Source organism: Tupaia chinensis, unplaced genomic scaffold (genome assembly GCF_000334495.1).
Source record: "Tupaia chinensis unplaced genomic scaffold, TupChi_1.0 Scaffold000047_1, whole genome shotgun sequence".
NCBI lineage: Eukaryota > Metazoa > Chordata > Mammalia > Scandentia > Tupaiidae > Tupaia > Tupaia belangeri.
The window spans coordinates 7439927-7450756 of record NW_006159505.1 but is presented as its reverse complement, the minus strand read 5'-3'; the positions used below and the strand labels follow the sequence as shown (position 1 = coordinate 7450756).

Here is a 10830-nt window from a genome sequence, read left to right as displayed (position 1 = left end):
CAGTGAGGGGGGACTCACTGTCCATTCCAAGGGTCCATCCTGTGCTGTCCTGAGGGGAATCCCTCTTCTCATCCCTCACCCCATGGCTGCTCCCTCCCTCACCCCACAGGCCTGAGGTGGATGGTGGTGGGGTTTCTGTGTCCCTGACAGGACTGGTTGAGGGCAGGGGCAGCTGGGTTGACCAGCAGTCCCTATTGTTAAAATTGGGGATCAGTCCTTCTCTGCCCTGTCACCCCCACCCTACACTTCTACATACACCTTCTTTCCCTCTCCACGTACTCTGGCCACATGGTAGTGACCAGTGGGTGACTTCCATCTGGAAGTGGTCCACAGGAGCTTGGTCCTGGCTTTCCTCCCAGCGGGAGGTGCTTTTATTCCACACAGTGACCTTAAGGGCCAGGGTTCTGGGCTGAGAGGTTAGGGGTGCACCAACACACAGGCCAGGTGGGGCAGGGTTGGTCCCAGACTTGGTTTTAGGCTCTCCTGTCACCCTCTTGAAATGTGTAACATTTTGAACTAAGGGTCTCTTCTTCCTTTTACCCATTATCAGGCAGGTCCTGGCTGCTACCTGTACAGGGGCCCAGCTGGGTAGAGGCGCAAGGGGGGTGGGAGGGCTCTTGGGCAGCCTGGCTGCACCCCCACCCCTGGGAACCTGGGAGGAACCTGCTTTCGCTTCCTGCTGCTATTAAACCCTTTAAAGGAAGAGGGTAAATGAAAGGCTCCTCCGCCTTGGCTGGAAGGCGATGACTCAGCCGCCCCCGCTGACCCTCGCCCGCCCGGGGCTGGTCCCCGAGGGCGGTGTCGCGACCTGGCCTAATTCTCTCCTAATTCTTCCTGCCGCCCGGGCCCCTCCATTCCTCTCGCCGGTCCAGATCTGTGGTCGCGACCTGATAAGTCCACTCCCAGAGTTCAGGACACGAGGACGCCCCACTCCCCCGCTCCCCCTTCCCTCGCACTTACTTAACATTCAGGATGCTGTTCTAGCTCTTTCCATGTATTACCTAATCTAACAAAGGTCATCGTCTCCATTTTACAAAAAGGAAGCCTGACTCAGACAAGTGCCCATCTGGGCGCAGCCCGTGGTGGCAAGGCAGGGAATACTCTGGGGCAAGGCCACTTCTGGAAGTAGCCTGAGATGGCCCGGAGAAGCGACCCCCCCCCGAGGGTGACAGCCAGGGCTTGAGAGGAACGACTCAGGGGCACTGGAACCGCAAGGCTGCATTTCGGGGCACCTGGCATTGGGGGTCTGGGCCCTGAGTCCGCCCGGCGCTCGTGGGCGCTGGCTCTCGGGCGTGTGAGTCACCGCGGGCAGGGCCGGCTCCAGCGCATTCCTCTGCTCCGCCTCCCTGCAGGCAGCCGAGGGCCGGCGCCCGCGAGGGGTGGGACCACGAGTCACCCCACGAGGCTGGGCAGCTCGGCCGTCTAGGGGCAGGATGAGCGCGGGCTTCAGAAATAGAGAGGGCGGCCTAGGGCGCAGCGAGGCAGGGATGCGACCAGAAGGTCCTAAGGACCTGCGCTGGGAGGGCAGGACACCGTGGGCGCGGAGGGGCGGAGCGCTCTCAGCGGAAGGGCCGGGGGCGGGGGGGAGGGGCGTGGCCAACGGGGGCGTGGCCAGCAGAGCCGGGCGGGGCCTCTATAAAGGCAGCGCACGGCCCACGCGACTCAGAGCCGGCGCTGCCACCGTTTGAATCACACCTGCAGCCCAACATGAAGACTCCCGGCGAGGTGCTGCGCGAGGGTGACCTGGAGATGCGCAGCGATAGCCTCTTCCAGCTGTGGAAGAAGAAACGCGGCGTGCTCACTCCTGACCGCCTGAGCCTCTTCCCGGCCGGCCCCGGCGCGCGCCCCAAGGAGCTGCGCTTCCATTCCATCCTCAAGGTGGACTGTGTGGAGCGCACTGAGAAGTACATCTACTTCACCATCGTTACCACTGACCGCAAGGAGATCGACTTCCGCTGCGCGGGCGAGAGCTGCTGGAACGCGGCGATCACCCTGGCGCTCATCGACTTCCAGAACCGTCGCGCCATACAGGACTTCCGCAGCCGCCAGGAGCATGCTGCACCCGCGGCTCAGCCGGAGGCCCGGGCGGCCCGCGCGCCCTGAGCCCGCGCCGCGGTGAGTGCGAGCCAGGGAGCTCCCGGCATCGTCTACAGGGTGCTCTAGGGGTGTGCGCTGTGACCCTCCAGCTGGGGGTCAGGCCATTTGGAAAAACGACTTAAACTTAAAATGTCGTAGGGAGGTCCTGCCCAGCCTTGGGGACACTTACTAGAGGCGACCTGGAGCCGCATCTCTGGGGCACGCGGAGGGAGCCTTTCCTTATCCCCTATACGGGTCTGGAGGGCCCCACAGGTTGGACCCCGACCTCTTCTGGTACAGCACCCTGACCCAATCCTCTCCCCACAGAGCCACACTGGACCAGTCGGGCCGGACCGGCCGCATGGCCTCACAAAGCAGGAGCACAGGGGGTGCTCAGGATGGCGGGGGCCCAGACAGGCTGCCTACTCTCTGACCACAGCGAGGACAAGACTGGCCGCTTCCCTGCCACGCAGAGGAGGACCTTTCCGTGCGTGCGAAGCCTCGCCCCGCTGCGCGGGCGCAATTAACTTATTGGACTATCTATGTATTTATTTTGATGGTTATTTTTGTCAAACAGTTCTGTCTTAATATTTTGTTTTTGCATCGATGTGCCATTCCAAATAAATTACCTGAGCTGTTCTCTTTTCTACTAGACGGCTGTGGCACAGTGAGAGTCCTGCTGGGAAAGGGGGGGCCCTCATTCAGTCCCATGGGGAGGGCGGCTGGGGAGCCAGCTAGGCAGTGCCAGGCTGATCTGAAAGACACCCGACCCAGCTTGGAATGAGTAGTGTGGTCTGAGTCCACACCCGGCTTACCCAGCAGCCTCCCCAGAGGCCAGGAAATGCCCTGGGATTTGGACTTGGCTACATCTGCTGTTCCTCGGGTGTGGCCTGGGAAGGACAAGCTGCTGCAGTCTCAGCGTTCACTCCCAAACTGTTCCCAGCACACCTTCCTCAAGTCTGAGGTGCTGCCATACAATATGGGGGTGACGTCCCTAACTGCCCCCTCCCACCTACACACTACCTGTTTTATAGCCAACCTGAAGGAGGCCCTGAGCCCTTTGGGGCTGGACCCCATCTGTTGGCTGTAACTCCCAGGGCCTCTCGCTGGTCCAGCTCTGTGATCAGGGCCTGATTAGTCTACCCGAGAGTTCAGGGTAGTCCTGAACTAGCTGCCCACAGTAGCTCTTAGAGTCCAGATGCCAGCCCTTGTGCCAGTACCCACAGTGTGAGGTCTGCAGGGTGGGCATTGTTTTGGAGCAAACGGGAGAGCGATCTGGGCTTCCCCCAGTTGTGGGGAGGAGGCTCTGAGCATTGGTGGGCTGGTCCAGTTGGGGAGGGGAGGCCCTAGTGCTCACCAAAGCCCTGTCCCTTCCGGAGATTCCTAGCTAGCCAGCAGCTGCCACCCTCCCTGCCTGGCTGAGTCTTCTGTGAGATGATTTGTGTCAGGGCTGCCTGGTGGCCAGGGCTCATGCGGTATCCCCTCACACAGAATGTTGGTGCTAAGAGAGGAGCATAGAGGGAGAGGGGACAGGACTGAGTCCCAGCCCTGGGACCTTTCAGGCTTGAAGGATTGGCATGGGGGAGGTAGAGGTGAAGGCAGGGAAGGACCAGATGGACCCTAATATGGGCCCCAGAAGGGGCCGGGAGCTGTCATCGGCCTCCTACCCGGGTCTCAGGGAGGAGGACTGTCCTTTTGCTGGATAGTCTGAGGTAGTCCTAGGTGCTGTGTCCTAAGAGGAAACTATTCCCTCCAAAAATTTCTCTCCCTGACACTGAAACACCTGTGCAAATGGGGAGGGACTCTCCTATAGACAGAAATGACCAGCCTTGGGCCCTTGGATCTCCCCCCGCCCCCCTCCCCAAGGACCTCTCTCACCCAGCCCCTCACCTGGACAAATGACCAGAGCCAGGAGATGAGAACCCTATCCTTGGTGGGGTCCAAGCAGAGGTGGGGTCTGGCCTGAACTTTTAACCCAGAAGAACTGATGGGCCTTGGCTCTTTGGGTTCCTTGCTAGTTTGGTGACTGAAATTTCAAAGTTTGGAAATTATTATTTTTTTTGGAGAGGTTTTTGTTATAGGGCATGTGCACTCGCCAGAAAGACAGAGAGAGACAGAGACAGAAAGCGAGAAATCACCCCCCAAGGGGGATGGCCACACCGCAATCCCTTCTCCTCCATTCTGCTCTTGAGATCTTGGGCACACATGCACACGTGCCCACCATGAGTTTAAGCCACTGGGTCCAGGACTCGAACCACAGTCGACTACATGGGAGTCCAGCAACATAGCCATTACGCCATCTGCTGGTCCCACCGAAGTTTGGGAATTCTAAGCTTTAACAACTATTGCTGCTAGAGGGCACGTGCACTCACCAAAGAGAGGGAAAGAAGCAGACACCCCTCTTATGGGGAATGGTGCCACTGCAGTCTCTTCTTCATCTCTCCCTCCTTTCAGGATTTTGGGCATGCATGTACACGTGCCTGGTGTGTTTCTCAAGCTGCAAGGACCAGGACTTGAACTGTGTGGCTGGCCATGTGGGATCCAGCCGCCTTAACCACTAGGCCTAATAACTTATTTTTATTTATTATTTTTTTAAAGAATGACTTTATTTAACTTTATTATTTATTGATTTTAATTTGACCAGAGAGGGACAGGGTGGGGGAGGGGAGGGAAAGTGAAAAAGGAAGCTGCCAGGTTCGGAACTTGAACCATGGTCGGCCATGTGGGAGTCCAGCACCCCAACCACCATGCCACCTGCTGGCCCCATAACTTATTTTAAAGGAAGCCGTTAAGGGACCAGCAGACGGCATAGCAGTTATGTCACTGGACTCCCACATGGCTAACGGATTCAAATCCTGGACCTGGTGGCTTCAAGGTCACTCCAGGCATGTGTGCATGTGTGCCCAAGATCCAGGGAGGAAAGTGGAGGAGAAGGGATTGCAGTATGGCCATCACCCCTGGAGGGTAATTTCTCACTTTCTCTCTCACTGTCTCTGTCTCTCTCTCTAGAAAGTGCATACTCCCTAGGACAAAATCCTTTAAAATAATTTTTAAAATAATAAAAAAATTTAAAGTAAATAAAGGAAGCTCTTGTGGGGAGGGGGCAACCTTCACGATTTCAGGGGCATCTGCAGACCCCGGTTCGGGCGTTTCTCTCCAGACTAGTCAGTCACAGGAGCTGGGCTGGCCTCCCGACCACTAGTGCCCCTTCTCCTGAAAGCCCAGGAGGGTGCTGGGAGGAAGGGCAGGAGGTGCTCCCCAGCTCCTTTCTAGCCAATGAGGGCAGCACCCTCCAGGGAGGGTAGGTCGAGGAGAGGGGACCTGGCCTACAAATCAGCTCTAGGATGTAAAGGCTAGGGGGGCCTCTAAAGAGCTCCCCTTCTGGAGTCTGGTGCAGTTCTAGGGCCAGGGGTTGCCCACGAGGCTCCCTAACACAGTGAAGCCTGATTTCCTAGATCTTCCTACGCCTCACTGCCTTGGTCATGGGCTGATGCTGCTGCAGGCAGGGGGTGAGCTGACATGAGCAGAGGGCCCCATCTCTAGGGGCCTGAACAAAGTTGGGTCTTAACTAGGGATTTCCTCAGGGTCACACTGGTGGAATGGAGGCTACGCAAGTTGATCAAAGATGAACTCTCGAGTGGTTCTTTTCCTGAGTCTGGGGCTCAGCTGCAAGGCCCTTCCTCCAGGAAGCCCTCAAGCCTCAGAGGAGCCGTCCCCTCATGCTGCCTCCCCAGTTTCCTGCCACCCACACAGGCAGACAGGACCCCAGGTATGAGCCTGCAGAAATCAGGTTGGAAGAGGAGTTTATTGCTAGTCTGTGTCTGGGGGCAGTGGTCACTGGACTTTGTCCCTCTTCTGGGTCACAGGCATCCTCCAGAGGAGCAGCAGGACAAGGAAGTTGATGGCGACCTGCACATGGCCGAAGACGGGGACGCCGAAGCGGCGGTACAGCAGGCCACCCAGGGTGGGCCCTAGGGTGCGGGTCAGCGGCTGTACAGAGGCGCAGAGGCCCAGCATGGTTCCTGTGTGTGGCGGGGTGGGAGTCAGGCTCCGAGCAGGTCTGCCAACAAGCCGCCCACTTCATGGCCTATGCCAGGGCGGCTCCCGGTCTCTGTCCATCCCCCCATGGCCCAGTCTCCACACAGCACAGTTGGTGTGAAATGCTCCCCCAAACACCCACAATAGCCCTTCTACACTGCCTGCTCCTAACCTGGACTCTTGCGCCCCACCCCAGCCTTTGGCATAAACTATGCTTCCTCTGCCCACAGGGGCTCCCTGTGGGCCACCAGCCAAGCAGAGGACCTGCACAGGGTACTTCCCCAGATGTGGGGGTGAGCCTTCTCCCTGCTCCCGAAAGTTCTCAAGCTCAGGTGGAGCCTGGGAACGAGGCCACAGGTCAGAGGAGCAGTCCCCACCCTCCTGGCTGCCAAGAGAAATGGCATCTGCCCTGGGGCCAGGAACCTCCTGTACCTCCCAGAATGTCCATCCAGGGCCCGGCTCTCAGGGCTCTTTCCCAGGGTCCACGCCTCTGATGATGGGGGTGCAGGGGCTGGGGATCTCTGGGCATGACTGACTGAGGACTGGTGACAGGGTGGGCCTGACGAGAGGGCCTTCTGAGCCTTTGTGAGACTGTGGGGTAGGGTTCAAGGGAGGCACGACACCCCCAGTGCCACCCCTATAGCCCCTCCTCCAGCAATCCCTACCCCTACTCCCCTGCCAGCCCCATAGCCCTCCTCTGGACTTGATGAACTTCCCCCAGGGCTGGGGAGGAGAAGCCAGGAGGGGGCCCTTCCACCAGCCTCCCCTGCAGCCCAGGGAGAATGAGCCCACTTCCCAGTTCATCTGGCCTCAGGTGACCCGACAGCCCAGGTCTCCATGCCCCAATATTTTCAACTCCCAAGGGCAGTTCACTGAGGAAAAGGTCCTCTCCCAGGACTCTAGGTGGAGGATGTCCCTGCCCAACTCCCAGTTCCCAAATGGCTAGGCTCTGGTCCTCACTGCTCAGAGGGTCTCAGGCTCTAGGGCTGCAGAGCCCAGACCTCTTGGAACTGGAAATCCCTGGGCTGGTCAGCTGGGAGAGGGCCTGGCGAGGCCCCATCCAGGCTCAGGGCCCAGCGTGGGGGAATTTAACTGCAGCCTCTCCCGCTGCCCACACGCCCTGCAGACACCAGACAATCACCGCCCCCTCTGAGGCTTGGGTTCCCAGCACCAGCCTGGGAACCCGGCCCTGGCTCCTTTCAGGCTGAGGGGTGGTGTCTCCTGCTCCTCCCTGCCCTTACTGCATCTCTCCAGGCCTTGTTCCCCTGCTCCCTCCTCTTGGCCTTCCCAAAGGGCAGGTCCATCTCCTCCAGGAAGCCCTCCTGGCCCAGCCTGGACTAGCCATGGAGACCTGCCATCCGAGGACTTCAGAGTCTCTTGGAAGCCCCCAGGGCAGCCCTGAGAAGAAGCCTGCCCCTCCCAGGTGGGCAGGTGGATAGAGGGTCAGCCTGGCTTACTGCACTTTTTGGCCCCACTGCTGGAGAGGCCTGGAAGCCCCTGAGGTTTTTGACATCCACCAGCTCACAGGAGCCCCCAAAACTAGCCAGTGTGCACCTGCACTGTGTCCACAGCAGGCAGGGGTGAAGAACTAGGCCAGCCGTTCCGGGGGGCTCATTCAGGCCTCAAGAAGGAAAGCTGAGGGCAGAGTGGAGCTTGGGGAGGTCTATGTCTGGAGACCTGCATCCCCATGGGTACAGGAGAGGGCTCCTCCACCAGCCTCCTAGGGGCTTCCTGGGTGAAACTAGCTGTGTGCATTCTAGTCACCCACACATTCAGGAAGCACTGAACACTTCTGTGTGTAGGCTGTACGCCAGGGGAAGGGGGCAGAAGAAGCCCCACTGGGCTCGTGTGCTGTCCTCCTCCCTGTCTGGGCCTCTCTCCCATCTCTCTGGCAGGAGCCTTTCAAACCACACCTCCACACTTTGCCTGGTAGGTCCTGGCCTGGAATGCTGTCTTTCCCTCTACCTTTCAGTAAGATGCCACCCATTCAGAGCCAGGCCAAATACCGCCTCCAGAAAGCCCTCCCACTGCACCGGTCAACAGGGCTGCGAAGGGCTGGGCCCGGACTGGGGTGAGTGGTGGGCAGGATCCTCCCTGAGCCCCCTCACTGCCCACTACCCCAGCCTTATCCAGACCCGGCAGGCAGCTCAGCAAGCTTCCCACAGAGGAGGACCTGCCCTCACCCGTGTCTGTGGCCTGCACGGCTTTAGTCAGCATGCTGTCGGTGACTACATTGAGGGTGCAGAGGCTGAAGATCATGCCGGGCATCAGGAGGCAGAAGTGGAAGACACTGGACATCTGGGCCTGGCGGAAGTGGGGGCAGGGCTGTGCTGAGCAGAGGCACAAGACTGGCAGCCCGGCCCGAGGTCCCACCCGGTCATCTCCACCCTGACCAGGGCAGGGATGGAGGGGAGGAGGGGAGGAGGGGAGGAGGGCTGCTGGGAGGCAGCCTGAGGCAGGCCCAGAGGCTCAATCACAAACTAGGTGTTGAGCAGTCCAAGTGGCCATGCCTTGGTGCAGAGAGTTGGGGGTGCAGGGTGGAGCTTGGGGAGGTCCTGGGACCCCTCTGTGGGTGCAGCCTGAGGGGGGTTCTCACCATAGCCAGTCCCACCAGGATGAAGACCAGCACACTGGCCCGGAGCAGTGCTTCCTCAGAGAAGTGGTTGCTTAGCCGTCCGATGACCAGGCCCTGGGTGACCTTGACCAGGCGACAAGGTGAAGGTGGGTGTGGGGAGTCTGGACTGCAGCCAGATCATCCACAGTAGAGCAACCCTGGAAGGTCACTCCCCACCCCAGGTAGTCACCATGTCCAGGGCAAAAGGCTGGGCCCTGAGGTACCCAGGACGACTCTAAGATCCCTGGTGAGGCTGGGGAGGGACTCCTCTCCAGGAACATGGAAAGGCCTACACCAGGGACACCCAGGGACACCAGGGACATGACTCAGCAGAACAGGCCCAGCTCAATCTGTTCCATTCCCAGGCTAGGGGTGAGGCTCCCTATCCGGTGTTCTCACCTCCTTCACCAGGTAGGAAATGATGGGGCCAAACCACCCTGGAGGAATGGAGGCCCGCCCTGGGGCTGGGGCTGAAGCCATGTGTCCCGGAGGCAGACTCAGGCCTGTAGAACGGGATCGACCACTCTCCTCACTTCCTGCCTAACATGAGAAACTGTTCCCAATCAGAATCAGGAATGTTTTTCCTTCTTTTTAATTTGCTACAGAGCACTTGCCAGAGAGAGACTGAGAGAGGGAGGGAGAGAGGGAGAGGGAAAGTGAGAAAACTCCCCACAGGGGGAATGACCACGCCACAATCCCCTCTCCATAGCAAAAAAATTGTTTTGCTATGTGAAGTAAAATGTTTGTGGAAAAATGTAAAAATAAATAAATGAAAGAAAAATAATCCCCTCTTCATCCTCTCAGGATTTTGGGGTGCACACACACGTACATCTGGTATGTTTTCCAAGCCACTGGGTCCAGCACTTGAACCATGTAGTCAGCCATGTGGGATCTAGTCACCTTAACTACCACACCACCAGCTGACCCAATGTTCTTTTAGAAACATTAGAAATCCTACATTTGGATTTGCTTGATCATACTTTTTGTTTGTTTGTTTGTTGTTTTAAGATTTTTGCCATAGGGTACGTGTACTCACTAGAGAGAGAGATAGAGAAAGTGAGAAATCATCCCCCAGGGGACCAGCAGTTAGTGTAATGGCTATGTCGCTGGACTCCCACGTAGTCGACCGTGGTTTGCGTCCCGGACCCGGTGGCTTAAAACTCACGCCGGGCACGTGTGCGTGCGTGCCCAAGATCCCGAGAGGAGAGTGGAGGAGAAGGGATTGTGGTGTGACCCTCCTACCTGGGGGGGGATTTCTCGCTTTCTGTCTCTATGTCTCGCTCTGTCTGTCCGGCGAGCGCCTGCGCCCTATAGCAAAAAAATAAAAAACCTCTCCCCCCCAAAAAAAGAAATCACCCCCTAGGGGGGATGGCCACACCGCAGTCGCTTCTCCTCCATTCTCCTCTCGGGATTTGGGGCACTCACACACACGCACCTGGCGTGATTTTTCAACTGCTGAGTCTGGGTTCAAACTGCAGTCAGCCACAGGGGAATCCAGTTCTTCACCACCTGCAGGCCCCTGTTTGTTTTTTAAGTGGAGATTTATTGACTAGTTTCACTTCATTCAATTTACGTAAGAGGAGATTCAATATCATAAGAGGTTCATACTGACCTCAGCAGTTCGTGCCGACTCTAAGAATCTTAGCATATTGGAATCGTACTTCGGCTTTCCCATTCATTTAAAGCAAAAGTTTGAACTGGGGCCAGATGGTGGCACAGTGGCAAGAAGCAACACTCTGTGAGGCTGACCAGTGTGGGAGGACTCCAGGTCTGTGTCAGAGACTTCCCGGAGCATGTCATGTGTGTGTCCATGACAGAGCAGACTGCAGCTGGGTGTGGATACAGGTGTCACGACACTATTGAGGCTGCTGTCTCTCTGATTCGCTCATAGAATAAATGAATACTTTTTTTTTTTTTAGATTTTTTTTATTGAACTTGATTTTTTAAAAAGATTTATTTATTTCCATTTATTATTATTATTATTATTATTATTATTATTATTATTATCATTTTAATTTGGACAGACAGACAGACACACACACACACACACACACCGAGAGAGAGAGAGAGAGAGAGAGAGAGAGAGAGAAGGGGGAGAGAGA

The 10830-nt window shown here is 57.4% G+C and overlaps 2 protein-coding genes across 3 annotated transcripts in view; one reads left to right on the top strand and one right to left on the bottom strand.

Annotated features, from left to right (window-relative positions):
• The first annotated feature begins 1653 nt into the window (after positions 1-1653).
• PHLDA2 (pleckstrin homology like domain family A member 2) lies at positions 1654-2730 on the top strand. The gene is made up of 2 exons (XM_027774766.1): positions 1654-2115; positions 2404-2730. The coding sequence occupies exon 1, from the start codon at positions 1708-1710 to the stop codon at positions 2101-2103; it is 396 nt and encodes a 131-aa protein (XP_027630567.1). The 5' UTR covers positions 1654-1707; the 3' UTR covers positions 2104-2115; positions 2404-2730.
• Positions 2731-5910: 3180 nt separating this feature from the next.
• SLC67A1 (solute carrier family 67 member 1) overlaps positions 5911-10830 on the bottom strand; it is a 33638-nt gene continuing 28718 nt past the window's right edge. For both annotated transcript variants that reach the window (XM_014590834.2, XM_027774390.1), the window contains 3 exons: positions 8711-8812; positions 8298-8418; positions 5911-6098 (listed from right to left, as the gene is read on the bottom strand). In XM_014590834.2, coding sequence (XP_014446320.1) covers positions 5911-6098; positions 8298-8418; positions 8711-8812 — 411 coding nt within the window. The remainder of the gene's footprint in view (positions 6099-8297; positions 8419-8710; positions 8813-10830) is intronic.